Source organism: Coffea eugenioides, chromosome 4 (genome assembly GCF_003713205.1).
Source record: "Coffea eugenioides isolate CCC68of chromosome 4, Ceug_1.0, whole genome shotgun sequence".
NCBI lineage: Eukaryota > Viridiplantae > Streptophyta > Magnoliopsida > Gentianales > Rubiaceae > Coffea > Coffea eugenioides.
The window spans coordinates 41636178-41657031 of NC_040038.1; the positions used below are offsets into that span (position 1 = coordinate 41636178).

Consider the following 20854-nt stretch of genomic DNA (forward strand, 5'->3'; position numbering starts at 1 on the left):
TTTTGTGTTCCTTCATTTTATTTTCTATCCCTCAAATTTCAAATTTCCTTTCTCGTTTGAACACTTACAAAGGTATCAAATATTGATCCTTTATCAAATAAGAAAGGAACTTTATATTTGATGAATGGTTACCTAATAATGAGATAAATATCTTTCACCAATAAAAAATGAAAGAAAATAATTCACAAAATTTTAGTGTTATAACGAAACTCTTATGGCATCCATAATGGTTGAATAGTCTGCTTTACTTACGCAAACTACCTGAAATATTATAGTCAATAAATCTAAAATCTTTAAAGATTTATGATTTATCAACTCTTTATTTCCTTATAGAGATATATCTCAATCTCTTATGCCAAAATTTAAGGAGTTTTCCCAGTGATAAACATACTTGCTGCCAATATAATTATTATGATCAAGTGCAGTATATTGCTCAATTCAAAGGATAGTACTAGAAACCTTAGAATTCATAACTTTACTATTTTCAAAATCTACTACTGGATAATGAGATTCATAATCATACCCAATAGTAATTAATTTAAAAATAGAAATTCTAAAGTAACAAGAAAATAATGTTTTAGAAAAAAATAACAAATTTTCTTAAAATGAACAATAATACATCACTTATCTTTATGTGAACAATTTTTTTTTTATTAGTTTCTATAAAGAAACTTTTGTTCACTTTTCATATAATCAGAAATTTATTATACTAGCAGCGTAAATTGACAGCTTTAGCCAATTCACCAAATATATCACAATTTATAACACTCAACAATTGAAATTTTCTTTTGAGTTACTTTCTCTCAAAGTAGAATATCAAATATCATTCTCTTACAAATAACGTTGGTCTTTATCGCTGTTTGATTTAATGAGAACAAAATTACCTTTCTTTCCATTTCTTCTGTCATAAAGGTTAAGTTTCTCTTATTTCTTAACCACTTTATCCTTTCTTAATACACATGGTTAAAACAAGTAATTAACCATATATCTTTATGTGTATTATAAAGGTTTGAATGGTTACGAAATTCTACATGAAAGAATCAAGAATGAAATGCTATAGAAATAACTCAATCTTAATTTGATAGGACTTTAATTGATGATATAGCAAAATTCTCAACTCTAAGAAATGAGCTAAATACATTTCAATATTTAAGTGTCACAAAAGAAAGCCTTCTAATGGTGCTAGTTAAAACTTGCAACAATTTCTTTATGGCTTTCATGCAAGATTTAACTATAAATAATTAGGATTTGAACCCTATTTTATATGAATATGAGATAGAATGAGCAAACTATTAAATTGCTCCCAATTCTCATACTCAACCTCTATATTAGCAAATATATCCACATTATGAGAATGGTTTGTTCATTCTCATAAAAGTGCCAATTTAAAACTTGCACCAAAAACAAAAGAGAATGAATTTAAAAATCAAGCTAATAAGAACCATAAAATCATTGGAATGAAACACTGAATTAACAATCAAGAACTATATCATAAAAAGCTATGAGATTTGTACCTTGATTTTGAATCAACCTTATATCAATTCAAATAGTAAATTCAAACCTTTCTGTGGACAACGGTTGCAAACGTGCATAGAATTTACTTTACTTAATCATGAGACTAGTAATCTAGAACAATGAATTAAAGAAATAATTCGTACCTGTGGGCATAGAAATATCTCTTAATTGACTGTCCAATTTACCATCTTATATCAATTAATCTCACCAAAATAATTACCTCCCTGTGGGGCCGGATAACTATCTCAATGAATTAATTGCAACTTGATATAGATGCCATTTTTTTAAATTTCTTTAATCACTCAACAATATGTGAAAAAGAAATACAAAATTTCTTCAAACACCAATATACTTAAGATGCTGTGGCTACTCCTAAGTATACGGCATTATAAGAAAAATTATCAACTAGTCAATATGTTGACTAAAAATTTATAATTTCAATCACCAAACTATATGTGATGAAAACTTTTCTCATCAAATATTTGGGATGCTGTGGCTACTCCCAAATAGTAATGTAAAAATGAAATTCTTAGCATGACATCTTGTTATTTGTCAATAGTCAAAAAACTTTATATTGACTGAAATTCATCGAATTTTCCTTTCCTTTCCTTTTATAATCACTTAATCTTATGTGATTAAAGTTATTTATACCGTATATTTGAGATGCTATGGCTACTCCCAAATATACGATGTAAAAAAAATTCTAATGAAAATTCATAGAAAATAAGTAGTTAACTCGTTGACTAGAAATCCTTGATTTAATCACTAAACTATATGCGATCAAAATTGTAGTACATCAATGTTTGAGATGCTATGGCTACTCTCAAACATAAAGTGTGCTAGACTTTATAAGGATATCAAAATAGTCAAAAATCTGTATTTTGACAAAAAAATTTCATATTTCCTTTTTTTTTCTTGTATTCATTTTTTTTAACCACTAGCCTTTATGTGATTAAAATACTTCATGCATCAAATAATTGAGATGCAAAACACACTTTATAAAGGAAATTCTCTGAAATTTAAATGTAATCAACCATACTAATGTTGACATTATAATATGAGATAAATGAACAGAAGCGTAATGCACAAAATACTACATAATTCCAAATAACAACAAGAACGTGGAGGCAAATTCATATTGAAATCATGCCTTTAGATATTTATCTCATAATAAGGTAGCAGAGATTCAATAAACCTGCAGATCCATTCATATAAAGTCAACCAATTATATTGCATAGATTAATATGATATTAATCTTTTGATTGTTGAATATAACAACTCTTTATATGTTTCTCGAATTGTTATATTGTATTGATAATAACCATCAATACATATAACCCTTACAATCACAAATATGTAAGTCCAAGAAACATTCAAATTACTTGCAATTATACCAGATTATTGGAGAAAATCTGGATGAATTGCATAACTAAATAAAATATCATATGAATGATACATATACATAGGATTAGTCAATAAATCTCAATTATTGAGAAAATAGAACATAGATCCCATGGCAAATTAAATTCGATTCGTTCAAACTTAATACGAATTTCTAAAACTTTTATCATATTGCCAATAAACCATGAAATTATAAGCTGAACAACATGGTTAGAGGTTGGCTCTGATACCACATGATAAACTAACTATGTACATGTGAATATACTACGCAACGGAAATTTAAATATATACTTACCTCTAACCATTGTTGTCAAATACAAGTTGATCTCTTCTTGTGTCTTTCACTTCTTCTTGTTTATTCTAACAAAAACAAAATATGTAGAAGAAGGAAAAAGTAGAAGGAGAATTTAGAGTAAGGATCTTCTAGCCTATGCCTAACCCAAAAGTGTGTAATTGATGGAATATCACAGGCTATTTATAGGTTAGGCTAGGGACCCTTACTGACAAATACAAAAATCCCTAGGATTTCCTTCCATCAAGGAAATCTTGCCAAAATTCATAACTGAAATAATATATTTTCTGACTAATTGATTGATTTGATTGATTAATTGATTGAATAAGACATCAATTAACAGTAGATATCAATCAATCATTGACAAATGAAAGATACTAATTAATTATTGACAAAATGTCAATCAATTAATCAGGATGTCAATCACCAATCATTATATAATTGGAGATACTAATTAATTATTGACAAAATGTCAATCAATTAATTATGATATCAATCACTTTAAAATCAATCATGTGGGTTACAATTGCCTCAAAAGGAGGCAAGTCTTACAAGTATATCATTTGGATTAGTCAGGGAACAGTTTACATAACCCAAAAGAATCCACATGAACAAGGAGTCCAGATATAGGATAGTATATGATATATCTTCAAAGATTTGGCAGGATGGATGATTGCCATGCATTACCAAGATCGTTCCTTCCTACCACAACTCCAAACCTCAGGAATGACCGCTGTTGTAAGTTGCTGAGCTTTTATTTCAACGGTGCTGCAAGCAATGTCAGTCCAATCAACTAAATCTTTAGTGCCACTAATACAGTCACAGATGCTGCATTACATATCCCAGAAGGTGCAGTTGGAGGTTAAAATCAATTGATAAAGCACTTCCTCACATCAGCATTCAGGAGAGTCCAATCTCAGATTGGGATATGATGTCAAGGTTTTCGATTAGCATCGGATACCCCCAAGTCTATTATGCAATGGTGCTCTGAGAAACGTACTTAACAATTAACATATCCAGATTAGTAGTCCAAAATCTGGAGCACTTCTTCCGGCAGGTTATGTCAAGCGGCCGGTCGAATATGTCATCTGACAAGAATGAATGTGTCATGATGTTCCCCCTGATTCTGGCTCCAGTTTCTAACCCTGAAAACTGCCTGCTTAAAGAGTGACTTCCTTATCTTCTAATCGTTTTCACGCAAGTATAACTTTGCCCATGACTGACAAGAATTATGACTGATATTTGTGAGATACCTCTTGATCATTCTACTTGATCAATATAATTTTGCTGAAAAAGAAAAATAAAGAATTGAATGTACAGATGCCAATTTGTTGTTGGCTTTGTCCGTTTTAATTGTTATCATAAATGTTCATATTTTTTTCCCCTCAAATATCAGCCAACTTCTTGAGAGCATCATGCATAAATAACCGTCTTTTTCTGCCTTGAAACTTTTCCAAAGAATACAATCAAGACAGGCGCTAGGATCTTATGGTCGATCTGAGAAGAATGGAACATCAGAACCTGAAGACTTCTAACTGCGTAAACTTTGTACTTCAGGATGATGCAGGCAGCCTAGAAGCCTGAAAAAAAAGGTGAATTGACCTTATGAATTATAATCCCACAAGAAAGAACGACAGTGATCAACACTAGTGATTTTACTCACGTAACTAATTAAAAGCCACCAAAATGACTAGATCAGTTGCAAACCTTGAAATTCTTCCTTTTTTTGCTTTTTGGGTAATTTTTTTCCATTTCTAATCTCATGATCTTTCCAAACTGCAAAGTAAAAGATTCTTAGCTGCTTCGAAACAAACCAAAAAAAAAATTTTTTTTTTTGAGACTCAAAACAACTTTTTCTGGTGTTGAACAACCGCAAATTCTGATTGCAACTCAGAATTCCAATTCTCAAAGTAGCAGACACTCCTTTTCATTTTTCTAACCATTTGTCTTCTTCGCATTATTTAAGGATTTTATTGCTGAAGAAGTCCTTTGCATTTTTTGATCTTCGTCAACCTAATTAAGTGTCATTAAGAAGCCACAGAAGAGAAAAAAGATTCGTTTCACTCTACCAAATTATATACATTGCTAGCCTGAGAAGCTAAAACATGAGTTCTGTTGTAATAAAACAGACTTGCAAGCATAATGTAAGGAATTTCATAGCATGGAAAACAGACTAGCAAGGACGAGAAATTAAGTATTAAAGATTTTTCTTTTCCTTCTCTTTGAATGAACTTGAAGAATATTAATACCCTCCACCTATCAATTAATTGCCATTGCTTAACCAACAACGATAGTACTTACCCGTAGCCTACAACCGAATGATGTACAAAAATCGAAATATGTAGTCTAACAAGCATGTTTACTCCACATATTCTTGATCCCCCACCAAATGCTAAACATGTTCCACGCTTGGGAGGCTCATGAGAAATTCGTAAAATTGGAATTAATCTGAGTTCGAGCTCGTTGATTACCTTGTTTTAGAACTCAACTCGAGCTTGAGTATTACTCGAGCTGAATTTCGAGTTCAATTGAGCCTTTCTCATTGATTTTTTTTAAAGAAAAATCTAACCAAAATTTTTTAATGACCCATCACTTCGAGCATTTCGAGCACTTCAAGCATTTCAAAATAAATATTAACTAATAAGCACAATACTTAACATTTAAAATTAATTAAGTACTATACTAAAAGTTGAATAATAAGTAAAATACTTAAATAAGTACAATACTTAAAGTTGAATAATAAGTACAATACTTAATAATAACAAGTTTTGTCGAACTAATTCCTGAATACAAATCACAGATTTGCAAGAACGAGAGTGTTGAATTGTCAAGCATTGCGGCTTGACTTGTGTGGCAAACATTTCCATCCCACATCGATGGCAGCCAAGGAAAGCCTTCCGTTGTTTTCCTATAAATAGGGAAGCGTATGAAGGTTTAAGGTGCACCACTCAAGAGAGTTATATGGGCTATTAGTTTCTTGAGTCATCTAGCCCATTCAGTTAAATATTTTAGACTCTCTTGTTTTTGAGTTTAAGAATATTTTCTAAACTTTTTTGTAAGTGCCTATTGGCCTAGGAACCACTTTCCTACGGTCTTTTGTATTTCTTCTTCATAGTAGAAATATTGCTCCTCCCTCGCCCGTGGACGTAGGTCAATTTGACCGAACCACGTAAATCTTCTGTCTTTTATTTGCTTTGTTATCCGTCTTTATATGGTCGGTTTTACCGCCTAATTATTATATGGCCGGTATCTACCGCCTATCTATTATATGGTCGGTTATACCGCCTACTTTGTACTAACTTGAGTTTGTCTATTTCCTGACCCGGTCCTAACAAACTGGTATCAGAGCTGGTTGTTATATTTTGCAAGACAGGTTCATCTGGTGGGGCCCGTTCATCTGGTGGGGTCCGTCCATCCTGTGGGGCCCACTCATCCTGTGGGGTCCGTTTATCCGTGGGGGCATGCTCACCTTGTGGGGTCCGTTCATCCCCGTGGGGCCCGCTTATCTCGTGGGGTCCGCTCACCCTGTGGGGCCCGCTCACGAGACTTGCATATTTGTTTAGCCAGTTTTTTGAGACAAACTTCACGTTACAGATTTTGTGGCAACAATAACGATAACAAAGACGGTTGTCGAGAAATTCGACAGGAATGTCAACTTTGGAATGTGGCAGCTCAAGATGGAGGCCATTCTTGTTCAAGATGGAGTTGATCTAGCGATTCACGGAATCGAGAACAAACCAGAAGATGTCAAGGATGCGGATTTCGCCGATATGGATAAGAAGGCCAGATCCAGCATAATCTTAAATCTCTCCGATGAGGTATTGCGTGAGGTAGCAACGGAGACTTCGGCCAAGGCTATGTGGGATAAATTGAAAGCCTTGTATATGAAGAAGACAGTCGAGAATCGGCTATATTTGAAGCAGAGTTTGTACATGCTTCGGATGTCTGAAGGTACATCTATACTCTCCCATCTTGATAAATTTGATTCCATTATTATGGATTTGGGGAATATAGATTCGAAAATTGATGATGAAGATCAAGTCCTATTACTTTTGTGTTCCCTTCCCTAATCTTTTAAGCATTTCCGTGATACTATGATTTATGGAAAGGAAACAATTTCGTATCGGGAAATTAAATCTGCATTAAAATCTAAAGAGCAGATAGATAGGGACATTACCGGGGAAACTAGTGGGAGTCAAGCCGATGGCTTGTTTGTTCGGGGTAGATCTGAAAAGAGAAACACAGAAAATAGAAGTAGATCCAAATCCAGACATAAAAATGTGGTGTGCAATTATTGTAAAAAGAAGGGCCATGTTATCTCTGATTATTTTAAATTGAAAAATAAAGAAAAGCAAAAGGGAAAATTTGCTGAGAAAAATACTGAATCCGCTGAAGCTAGTATAGCAGCTGATGAGAATGATGGAACCATTTTCTGTGCAACAGAAAATAATTTTAGATCTAACAATGAGTGGATTTTAGATTCGGGTTGCTCGTATCATATGTGTCCCAATAGGGACTGGTTTTCAACATATGAATCAGCTGAAGGTGGAGTTGTCTTAATGGGCAACAACGCTGTTTGTAAAGTTGTTGGCAAAGGCACAATCCGAATTAAAATGTACGATGGTATTGTGAGGACGCTCACAGATGTTAGACATGTTCCAGATTTGAAGAAAAATCTCATCTCTTTAGGCACTCTTGAGTCTATTGGGTGCAGGTATTCAGGTGGAGATGGAGTTCTCAAAATCAGTCGAGGAGCCCTTGTTGTTATGAAGGCACACAGATCTGGTACTTTATATATTTTGCAGGGATCTACTGTTACAGGTGTTGCTGCTGTTTCTACATCAACTTTGTCTGATTCTGATTTTACCAAACTATGGCACATGAGATTGGGGCACATGAGCGAGAAGGGCTTATCTATTTTATGCAAACGAGGTCTTCTTGGTAGTCAAAGTATTGGAAAGATGGGACTCTGTGAACATTGCATTTTTGGAAAGCAGAAGAGAGTTAGCTTCCAGTTGCCGGCAGTTCACAGGACAAAAGGAACTTTGGACTACATTCATTCAGACCTCTGGGGGCCTTCTCGTGCTTCTTCTAAAGGTGGTGCTAGGTACACGTTGACTTTCATTGATGATTATTCAAGGAAAGTTTGGGTCTATTTTCTTAAGCATAAAAATGATGTTTTCCTAACTTTCAAGCAATGGAAAGTTTTGATTGAGAAACAAGCAGGAAAACATGTTAAGCGGTTGAGAACAGATAATGGCATGGAATTTTGTGGAGGTGAATTTAATGAATTCTGCAAGAATGAAGGAATTGTTCGGCATCACACCGTCAGGATGACACCTCAACAAAATGGTGTGGCCGAAAGTATGAACAGACGCTTTTGGAGAGAGCAAGGTGTATGATCTCTAATGCAGGGTTGACAAACGACTTTTGGGCAGAGGCGATCAATATGGCCTGTTATATTGTCAACCGTTCTCCTTCTGCATCTCTTGATTTCAAAACTTCTGAGGAAGTTTGGTCAGGTACTCCTGCTGATTACTCCAATTTAAAAGTTTTTGGGTGTCCAGCATACATGCATGTGAATGATGGAAAATTGGAGCCTAGGGCTAAAAAGTGCATTTTTCTTGGGTATGCTTCTGGGGTGAAAGGATACAGATTATGGTGTCCTGATCCCAAATCCTCAAAATTTGTAATCAGTAGAGATGTTACTTTTGATGAATTGTCTATGTTATCTTCCAAGAAGGAGTCTTGTAGTCCTTGTACTACTGATAGTACACAGAAGCAGGTGGAGCTTGATATTGGCAGTTCTGGTCCTTCTCAATCCAAATCTTCTATTCAGCAAGTGCCAGTAGATGCACTTGAATCTACTATTGAAGATAGTTCAGAAGAAGAGGAGTATTCCATAGCCAGAGATAGACAAAGGAGAGACATTCGACCACCACAAAGATATGCAAATTTAGTTGCATATGCTTTGTCTGTTGCAGAAGAAACTGATGCAACTGGTGAGCCTTCCACCTATTCAGAAGTAGTTTCTTGTGATGATTCTGCAAAGTGGTTGATTGCAATGAATGAAGAAATTGAATCTCTTCATCAGAATGAAACTTGGGTTCTTGTAAAGCCGCCGTCAGCTAAGAAAATTGTTGGTTGCAAGTGGGTCTTCAAGAAAAAGGAAGGTATTCCAGGGGTTGAAGATGCAAGATATAAAGCACGATTGGTTGCAAAGGGCTATAGTCAGGTACAAGGTGTTGATTTTAATGATATATTCTCACCTGTTGTTAAACATAGCTCTATTCGTGTTTTGCTTGCTTTAGTTGCCATGTATAATTTGGAGTTAGAACAGCTCGACGTTAAGACAGCTTTCTTACATGGCGAACTTGAAGAACAAATTTATATGAAACAACCCCAGGGTTTTGAAATTGAAGGTAAGGAAGACCATGTTTGCTTATTGAAGAAATCCTTATATGGATTGAAACAGTCTCCAAGACAATGGTATAAAAGGTTTGATTCCTTTATGTTGGGTCATGGTTATTTGAGGAGCATGTATGATAGTTGTGTTTACTTCCGGAAGTTAAATGATGGTTCTTTCATTTATTTGCTGCTTTATGTTGATGACATGCTCATTGCTGCCAAGAATTTGTCAGAAATTCACACTTTGAAACTGCAGTTAAATAGTGAATTTGAAATGAAAGATTTGGGAGCAGCTAAGAAAATTCTTGGCATGGATATCAAGCGAGATCGAGGAGTAGGGAAGTTGTTCTTGACCCAGAAAAATTACCTTGAGAAAGTTTTGGAGCGTTTTGGCATGAAAGATGCTAAACCAGTATCTACTCCTCTTGCTAGCCATTTTCGGCTATCTGCTGCTCAATCACCAAAATCAGATGAAGAGGAAGATTATATGGCACGGGTTCCTTATTCCAGTGCAGTCGGCAGTATTATGTATGCAATGGTTTGTACTCGTCCAGATATCTCACATGCAGTCAGTGTTGTTAGCAAATATATGTCTTGCCCTGGTAAAGCACATTGGCAAGCTGTGAAGTGGATTCTCAGATACTTGCGAGGTACTTCAAATGCATGTTTGGAGTTTGGAAGAAATAATAACACTTTGGTTGGTTTTGTAGACTCAGACTACGCTGGGGATCTTGACAGGAGAAGATCACTTTCAGGATATGTATTTTGCATTGGCGGTTGTGCTGTTAGTTGGAAAGCTACTCTACAACCTGTCGTAGCTTTGTCTACTACTGAAGCAGAATATATGGCTGTGACCGAGGCAATCAAAGAAGCCTTGTGGTTGAAGAGTTTATTTAGCGAGCTAAATCTATATCAAGGTGTTATTGATATTCACTGTGATAGTCAAAGTGCCATACACTTGACTAAAGATCAGATGTATCATGAGAGGACGAAACATATTGATGTGAAGTATCACTTCATTCGGGATATCGTTGCTGAGGGAAAAGTCCTTATTCAGAAAATCAATACTAAGGACAATCCAGCCGATATGTTTACGAAACCTCTTCCAGTTTACAAGTTCAAGCAGTGCTTGGATTTGGTTGGTGTTCATTGTTGGTGATTTAAGCCCATTGGGGCTTATGTGGAGAAGGTGGAGCAGTTTTACTATTGTCAATGGTGGGATTCCAAATTTTGCCAAGGTGGAGATTTGTTGAATTGTCAAGCATTGCGGCTTGACTTGTGTGGCAAACATTTCCATCCCACATCGATGGCAGCCAAGGAAAGCCTTCCGTTGTTTTCCTATAAATAGGGAAGCGTATGAAGGTTTAAGGTGCACCACTCAAGAGAGTTATATGGGCTATTAGCTTCTTGAGTCATCTAGCCCATTCAGTTAAATATTTTAGGATCTCTTGTTTTTGAGTTTAAGAATATTTTCTAAACTCTTTTGTAAGTGCCTATTGGCCTAGGAACCACTTTCCTACGGTCTTTTGTATTTCTTCTTCATAGTAGAAATATTGCTCCTCCCTCGCCCGTGGACGTAGGTCAATTTGACCGAACCACGTAAATCTTCTGTGTCTTTTATTTGCTTTATTATCCGTCTTTATATGGTCAGTTTTACCGCATAATTATTATATGGCCGGTATCTACCGCCTATCTATTATATGGTCGGTTATACCGCCTATTTTGTACTAACTTGAGTTTGTCTATTTCCTGGCCCGGTCCTAACAGAGAGGAATCTCTCACAATTGCTAGTAACCAACCAAATTTTGATATATTATTTGATAAAAGACTGAATACAAAAGACATAGAGATATAGGCTAAAAATAGTGGTCTAGTAACTTAAGTGATAATTAAGAAATTCCTAAAACAATTAATTAGAATAGGAAATGAACTAATACTAAACCCTAAGAACATACAATGAAAATAAGGAAACAAAAAAAAAAAAATCTGCCGATAATCTGGTGCTTGTCTTTCTACCAGTCGTTAGGCTAGAAATTGTCGAAAGCTTGCCAGTGGAAACGGTCATCATTCGGGCACCATGCCGAACTTCGTCTGAAGTTAGTGTTTCACGCGATTTCTTTCTCTTTCCTTTGCAGGCTCCTTTGACGCCGATAACAACAATAATATTCCTACTAAAATTAATTAAAAATAACAATAAAATCATAGAAGATAACCTAATTAAAATCCTAAATAATTTCTAATCCATACAGTCTCTATTCACTCTTGTAATGGAGGTTAGCCTCATGTCTCCCTTCTTTTTAACGATTTAATAAAATTAGGGCTAGTATTCCCAGAAAAAAAAAATGGCTTGGCATCATCCTGTTTTTTGAAAGTTTTCTAACCTTGTCTTGCTACTTGTTTGCAAGCATCAGTAGCTGGTAGCAGATTTCAAGAATTTTCGATATACAGATTCAAGCCTTACTCAGGACAAGAAGAAACAAATTAACAAATGAAAGAATAATTGGTATTACAGAACCATATGGGAACGGTAGAGTTCGATTTGTAAATAAATGAATAATAGTTTTAGAGTAAACTTTATATATATTGACAGTGCATACTAGTGCTTCTTTTTTAGTACAACTAGTTGTATACCAAATCTTCTTTTGGTTCACATTCTTCTTAAAAACTTATAAAATTGCTATTGTGAACCACAGATAATTGGGGGATTTCTCAGGTTAAAGTCATATAAAAAAAAAAGAAAAAAAAAACCCTCAATGATGCCAATGCTGCAAGAGATAATTTTTAGAAAAAAAAAAAAGGAAAAAAGATTCTTTCGCATAATATGCCATGCCATGAAGGCGAAAGAAGACAAGGGTTCAGACTGAAATGCTCAACATCAGATTCTTTCTTATCATTATCCCCCTCCCCCCTCCCCTCCTCTTACATTAATTAGTTTCGTTTGTTGTGTTTCCTCGTAAAGTTGTACAAGGAATTGTAATTGTGTACAGCATAGGCCCTTTATGAACACTTCATTGCTTGTCCAATAAATAAAACTACAAGGTTTTTTAAAAAAAAAAAAAAATTGTTTGTGCCCAGAAGTGTTGGAGCTGACTAACAAGAACTATAATTGCTACTTGTGTTTGTGCCTTGAAGTGTTAGAGCAGACTAAAACTAAATTTGAAATCTAAAATTTGAATATGTTACGTTATTGAATTGTTAAATACTGAAATCTTAACGTCTGAGTGTATTTTGGGTTAAAAGATAAGTGAACAGCTTATCACTTATTATTTTAAGTAAGTTTTACCTAAAAAATTTAGAGTTACTTAATTAGTTATGACATTTGATTTTTTGTTATCAAACATGTTTAAGAGTGCTGAATTGGTTAACAAATAGGGTTTAAGAAGAACTTTGACTAATACTTGTGTACATGTGCTGTTAATTCTGCTTGCTTAAAAAAAAACAAAAAACTGAACGTTCAGATGCTGATTGGTTTGTTGGCCTTGTGGATTTTAAAGGTTAGGGAAACATTGGAAGAATAGTTCAATTACTCCTCAGAAATTGGCAAACGTTTTCTTTTTTGGTTTAACTTTTAAACTTGTTGAGAGCTTCAGAATTGACTATCCTCATCTGCCCCAAAACTTCCACAAAGAATACAATCATGATACGATTTGGGTTCGTAAAATTGATCTGCATTATATTCCAGCAACAGAATCTAGGAATCAAGCAAAATCAAAACGGATTCAAGAAGAAGATGAATGTATGGATTAAGAAGCCAAATAAAGGGGTGTTAAACAGATGTCAAAGATGAAGAACGCTGGTCGCAGCATTTGGCATTTCTCAATCAGATTCCTGCAGCTGGAGCTTGGATTTTAGCAACCAAACGTAAGACAAGCCAAAATGGCAAAAACAATAAAAAAGAAGAAGAGTAAATCTCCAAAAATTCATGTTCGACTCCTATATATGAAATAAGTGGCCCACATGGTTCATGATTGTAGGTTAAAAAACACATCCGGCCAAATTCGTTGAGTTTCTGACGATGAGTTAAAAAGTCTTTCTCTTTATAAAATAATCTATGAGACACTATAGCATATATGAGATCCTTTAGGCTTTAGACATTATAGGAAAGGCCACGTACAGTTGGTTTAGGTCCGGTTAAATATGATTGGTGTACTGTATGTACAATGTGTGTGTACATTATAGGGTAGGAATAATTAAAGTTAATTATATTTTATATACGTATTGGTTTAGAAGAAAATTACGATTAATAAGAAGATAAAAAGTTATAAACAGTTAATAAGATAAAAAAAGGTTAAATTGATGATTAAATTCACTATATTATGTCATATTGATTAAGAAAACTCCCAAAAAAAGTTATTGATAATTATAAAAAAAAACAACAAAAAAGGTTTACAACTACTAAAACTAATAAAAATTTGTTGTATACAAATTAGAATGTTTTAGCATATATTTTGCTCAAATTTTGTTGCATGTACTAGTTTTTCCTTTTTTTACTGTTATAATTCAAGTAAAATATGCAATATTTTAGTTTAGATACGATAATATTCCATTTTCTGAGTTTTTGTAATTCTAATATGCACAATAAACTTTTAATTACTTTGTGTATAATAGAAGTGTTGTACAACTAACAATTGTTTAATTTTATTTACTATATGATTTCTTAGTCAATGTCATACCAACAACTTACTTTAAATATAATAATCTTCCATCTTCAAAGTTTTTATAACTGCAGAATGCATAATAAATTTTTAATTACTTTGTATATAATAGACATTTTGTTACAACTATCAATTGCTTAAATTTGTTCATTTTATACTTTCTTAGTTTATATTATGCTAACAATCAAAGTGTTACACAAAAATTTATTAGTATGTTAAAGGTTTTATATCTTGGAAGAATATATTCACATACAAAGCATGTGCGTTATTACTAGTTATATAAACGTACACTATACAGTATAAAAAGTATAACAACTTGACAATTGTATGAAATTGCCAACCATACCCGCCTCTGGTCCAGACATTATACATACGAGACACTAATTATATAGGAACCACATGTTACTAAATATGAACCAACAAAATGTGAAGGCACTGAACTAAATTGACGTACGGGCATGGCTAGCTCAACTACTCCCACAATTGATCTTGAACCCTTCCTGAGAGATGGAGATGAAGATGCCAAGAAAAAGGCAACGGAGGAAATAAGACAAGCTTGTTCAGAATTCGGCTTCTTCCAAGTAGTGAACCATGGGGTGCCCTTGGATCTAATGGCTAGAGCCATTGACCTGTCCATGGAGTTCTTCAACAATCCAATGGAGGAGAAAAAGAAATCTCTGCTGAAGCCTGGCCTATCACCACCGCCTGGTTATGTCAACTTTCAAGACTTCTCCAATGACGGGAATGAACATTTTTTGATTCTATCTCCAAGTTCAGGCATTAATATCTATCCTGAAAATCCTCCTGAATTCAGGTATGTTCGAACTTTCTTTTTCATCAAGGTTATGCTATAAATTGAGTACATGGATTGTGCTATAATTCTTGAGCAATGAATCAATTATGTGGAAAGTCCGTAGAGAGTTGAAAAAGTTTCAACCTGTGCCTACATTGTCTATAATGGATTGGGAAGCTAAACAATTGGGTGGCTGAGAACTCAATACATTTTTTTTATTATACTCTTTCACCTTTTTCCAGACCCTTTCCATCCTTGACCGTGAGATACAGAATTCGAATTTTGAAACTAAACAATTAGGATATTAGTGGCTTGTCTTGGACTTGAATCAAATTAAAGCGACCCTTCCCTTATCTGGTAAAAAATCATTCCTGTCTTATTGCCCAATTTGTAACACCCATCTGGCCATGTCCCCCGTCGAAAAGATATGGAAGGATTGATTGATCAGAAATATACTTAAAAGACTGACTCAGTTTATCCATTGTCGACTCGTGATTTACGTCCAAAGTTAGTAAACCAACTCTCTGCTTTGGGCATAAAGTATATAATCTAGGTGGTTGCTGACATTGCTAAATCCAATTTGACAATAATTGTAGAATCTTAAGATTGCCATATTCAATGCACCAAAAAAGAAAATAGCTTTTAGCACATCTATCACCAAAAATAAGGATGGCAACGGCGCGGGGTTGGGGCGGGGAACCCCTCCCCTACTCCCTGCCCTCGTCTCGCCCCACTTCCCCCACGAGGGCACACGTGAGGTTAATAAAAATTTGTTATATAATTTTATTATAGTTAAATTTTAGCAAATAATCAAATACTAAAATATCAACACATCACCAAGTTATTATTCATTGTAATTTCACAATTGAAACTCATAAAAACAATCAAACAAATGTTATTTGAATACAATCCAACATGATGAAACAAATACAACTAAAGGAATCAAGTTTTCACTTTTGACACAAATACAATCACTAATTCGTTATTGTACTTGTGCTTTTTCTTTCTGAGAAAAAAGTGTTATTGTATTAAGTGCAATTAGGAATTTAGTATAAATGTTTTAGTGAATTTAGTATAACTAATTAATAATTTCTATTAGTAGACATATATAATTATTAGTATAATTGATAATATCAATTATATTATATATACTAATATACATTTTATAATACATATAACTAATAATATCATTATCATAAGTTTGTAACTAATTAAATTAAATATTATATATATAATTATATACATATATTGATTTATATATATATATATATATATTTAGTGGGCGGCAGGGCGGGGGATGGGGCGAGGGTATACTCCCCCGCCCCCGCCCCGTTTCTAAATGGGGGAAAAAAATTCCCCCCTGCCCCAATCCCGGCCCCATTAGCCCCCTGTGGGCACCCGCTCCCATTGTCATCCCTAACCAAAAATAAATCATTATGTTTAGAGAAGGATCATCTCTTGATTAAAACTGTAGCATCATTCTAATTTCACTTTTTCAAATTGCAAAGTAAAATTTTGTTTTGACATGTTGATATGTGAGGTGCTTTCATTAACATTGCCAGAAATGTACTGGAGGAAATTTTTCCTAACTTGGTCGAATTGCCGTGGTTGATGGAGAGGATTGTAAGCATATCCTTGGGCCTTGCTCCTAACTTCCTCGCAGAATACAACAATGATAGGAGCTGTGACTTCTTAAAGGCAGTTCATTACTTCCCTATTGAGAAAGCTGATCAGATTAATGGAAGACCAGCACATAAAGATGCCAACTGCCTCACTTTCATTTTCCAGAATGAAGTTGGAGGCCTGGAAGTACTAAAAAATGAGCAGTGGATTCCAATACTACCTGCAAAAGGTACCATAGTGGTCAACATAGGTGATGTGATTCAGGTAAATCAATCCATTTCCTAGCTTTTTATGCTTTTGTTTGATATATATCGTGTAGTTAATCCCGCATATATTTTTCATTTGTAAGGTATTAAGCAATGACAAGTTTAAGAGTGCGAGTCATAGGGTAATCAGGCAGAAAGGAAAAAGTCGTTGCTCCATCGTATTTTTTGATAATTTACATGGAGACAAATGGATTGAGCCACTGCCAAAATTTGCTACAGAGATTGGAGAATCTCCCAAATATAGAGGATTTATGTACAAGGAATACCTGCAACTGAGAGTAAAGAACAAGTTAGATCCACCAGCCAGACCTGAAGATGCCATAAATATTACCCATTACTCGATCTCCACTCAGGATCAAGGCAATTGATGTCAATAGCTTCAGTTGGAAAATCTGGAATAAAATTAAGTGTTCGTGATGTATTTTTACTTATGAAGTATGAACATTTTATGAGGGAGGCCATCATTAATTGCTTTCTTGTTTGTTTTGGTTTGTAATAAAATCTCTTCAGGATTTCTAATGTGCGTATTCTCCCATCTCAACAAGATATTTTAACTTAAAGAAGTTAAATAATAGATCTGATAATAGAAGATATGTACATATGTTCATGGTAGTCAAAGCGATTGATATCAATTTGTTGAATATATTGGAGTTTCAAATGTAAATTTTGGTTATTGTTCAGATCTAATGTGTCTTTAGACCGTTAATTTTGTTGTATCTATGTTGTTTCTGATATATTTTCTACCATTAATGCGGATTTCACGAATAAAATTATGATTTTTATTATCTAAGAAAAAAAAAAGAGAAACCCTTAAGAACATTTTATTGTTATTTAAAATAATATTTTATTTTAATGAAATTCCCTTGAGATTCCCGACAATTTCACTGAGCTCTCTGGAGATTTAAAAAATTATACATACATCTCTTATCATTTAAAATGACAATTTTATCCTTAAATATTTTAATGAAATTCTCTTATTTGGTATGCTTGTACTTAAAATGAGTTTTAAAATTATTTTTTCATTCTTTTTCCTTTTTTTTAATTTTTCACCAATAAAACTGTAAAATAACCACTATTGTTTCTAGTTTCTATTGTAATCAAATGTCGAACTAATGATTTTTTTGACGAGTTAATTTTATATGTAATCTTGATGATCTTTGTTTTCTTATTTTTGGAACTAAAATTAACAATCAATCAAAAAATGGCCCAAAATCACTACGAAATTATGATAATCCCACTACCCAAAAAATTCATAAAGTCTAAATGAATTATTTCAACATTTTCTTTTCTATCTTATAAGTCTAAATCCATAATAAAGTACCATCAAAAGTATCTTATTGTAAGAGCCCGGTGCAACCCAATGAGTACAAACAAATTCACAATGATGCACAAAGATATATCAAATTTAAGCACAATAAAGAAAACTTAATTAAAGAGAAAAGATAAGAAATGCAAACCAAATATCAAACCAATAGCCTCTTCAATTGATGGCGATGCTAACCAAGATGTACAAGTGAAGGCTCACTCCTTCCTCACCCCAAATACTCTTTGGTTGAGCCAAGGAGTTTTACAACTATTCTAGTTAACCCTCAACAACCTACACTTGAAAGATCACTCACCCAATTAAGAACTATTTTATACAAATGAGGCAACCTTCACCAAGGTTTTACCACTCCAAGTGATTGGTTCACCTTCACCAAGGTTTTACTACTCCAAGAGAGTAACCTTCACTTGAGCAACCTCACAACCCAACTTCCCCAACCCCTTATACAACCAACAAAGAATCTTTCTACTCAAAAATCTCACTTGTAAGCTTGTATTTTGTGTTGGCAAAAGTCTCTAGTCTTCTTGTGCTTTGGGGTTTTTATAGAAGGTGAGAAATGGCTCCAAAAGACTCTCCAACGGTCAAATATTAATTGCTGTCAAAACTAGCCGTTGGCCTGTCGGACGTCCGACAGGTGCCTGTCAGACGTCCGAACCACCTGTCGGACGTCCGAACCCTGCGTCCGAACGTAGGCAGAGAGTCATCAAATCTTTGCGAAATTTCTCGGACGTCCGATGCGATCGATGTGCGTCCGAGGCGTGTGTCCGATTCTTCCGGACGTCCGATGCTTCGTCACGAGCGTCCGACAGAGTTTCCTTCTTGATGTTCTTCATCCTTTCGGACGTCCGATAGTTTCCTTTTGGCCGTCCGACATGAGTGACCTGATTTTGCTTCTTTATTTGGTTGGTTTTCTTTCCTTGACACCATTGAACCTGATTCTAACAAATTTCTCACATAAAAACATTAGACCAAATCTACATTTTGGTTTGTTAATCATCAAAACCAAGGATTGATCGACCAAGGTCAACACTTATCATAATGATAAAATTATTATTATAGTTGTTTATCAAATAGTAGGTATGGACATGAAAATTTTGGCACCTTTTCCTTATAATTATACTAGATAATCTTATAATTGTATAGGAAAATAAATTAAAACTCATTACATAAGGGCATTTTTGGGTATTCATTTAAAAAATTGACCAAGTCAATATTATTTTAAGACTTTTTGTTACTAAAACTATCAAATCAAGGAAGGTAAGTGTAATTTTTCAAATCTCAGAGGAGCTCAATGAAATTATTAGAAACCTCAGAGGAGGTTTCTGGAATTATCCCTTAAAACTAAAAGAGCTATGTTGTTTATTGATAACTCATCGACCAAGAAAAGGACGAATGATATTCAGCATCAAGACAACATGGATGAGAGCACAAAATTGGACTTTATCAATCATCCCAGTGTTTTGTTACCCACCCCACAATACGCTATTGTCTAAACTTCACAAAACTAAACAAAAACAACCATCAAACGAATATATATATATATATCACTCGAGAGAGATTTGAGTTTTCCAGTTGCTGTGCATCCACATTATATTCCTCTTTTTTTGTGCTAAACACAAGAGAGCGACCAAAATCTTCAAAAGTATGATTCATAATTACTTTCTGCCTTGATGCTGAACAATTACATTTCCAGAATCTGTTTTCAACTTAGTGTCATAAAAGGGAAATATTTGAGTAGATCTTGTCACCGCGCTCAGCTTGAGGATAAATCTTTTAGCATTTCTGTGATATGCACCAGATTATGACAAAAATACGAGTAGATCTTGTCAATAATTAGTGTTGTGTCCTCCTAGCTATTGTTTAAGCTTTACAAAATTAAAAAAAAAAAGAACAAAAATAAATAAATAAATACCACTCGAGGGAGAAAGTGTTTTATTGCGATTGCAATGCATCCACATTCTGTTCCCTCTTTTTTGTGCCAATAATACACAAGAACAGCCAAAATGGTCTAAAGTTATAATTAGTACTGTTCCACTACCACATCACATAAAAAGGAAAATACTCGAGTTGCATTTTTTTTTTTTTTTTTTTGCATTTTTTGAACTGACTCGAGTTACATTTTTTACCAAGGTAAATCTCATGACAATTATTTTGTCCATTGGCAGTTCTATATATGATCTTTTATGACAAAAATAACACTAGGTAGCAAACTATAGATAATAAAAGCGTAGACCTTAAGGCTTTGTGATTTTGACTTTACAAGTTACATAGGTTTAGATACCTATGTAGAAATTCTCATTGTTTATGTCGGTACAAGTAAGACTCGAATCTCAGGATTTTGTGAATTTTGACTTTACAATTTACATAAATTTAGATACCTATGTAGAAATTCTCTAAGAATGTGTCTAGATCTTCTTGTATATTTAATATTTCTAAATATTGGTTTGGACTTGATTCATAATAGCCTTTGAGACTATATACTTTTCACGTATTATTTGTTTGGAGAAAAGGGATTTCATGATATAACGACAAGGCCAAAGTTTGTACGGAATTCGAAGACAATGTATTGATAGTTTG

The 20854-nt window shown here is 34.1% G+C and overlaps 1 protein-coding gene across 1 annotated transcript; it reads left to right on the forward strand.

Annotated features, from left to right (window-relative positions):
- Window positions 1-14729: 14729 nt before the first annotated feature.
- Window positions 14730-17360, forward strand: LOC113769389 (1-aminocyclopropane-1-carboxylate oxidase 4-like). Its single transcript, XM_027313841.1, has 3 exons — window positions 14730-15085; window positions 16627-16951; window positions 17037-17360. The coding sequence occupies exons 1-3, from the start codon at window positions 14730-14732 to the stop codon at window positions 17319-17321; spliced, it is 966 nt and encodes a 321-aa protein (XP_027169642.1). The 3' UTR covers window positions 17322-17360.
- Window positions 17361-20854: the final 3494 nt, after the last annotated feature.

What these genes read in the sequence shown, in the direction of transcription:
- LOC113769389 (XM_027313841.1), top strand. Translation starts at nt 14,730, where the DNA reads ATGGCTAGCTCAACTACTCCCACAATTGATCTTGAACCCTTCCTGAGA. An exon ending in GAAAATCCTCCTGAATTCAG is followed by an intron (nt 15,086 to 16,626) that starts GTATGTTCGAAC and finishes TAACATTGCCAG; the next exon opens with AAATGTACTGGAGGAAATTT. An exon ending in ACATAGGTGATGTGATTCAG is followed by an intron (nt 16,952 to 17,036) that starts GTAAATCAATCC and finishes TTCATTTGTAAG; the next exon opens with GTATTAAGCAATGACAAGTT.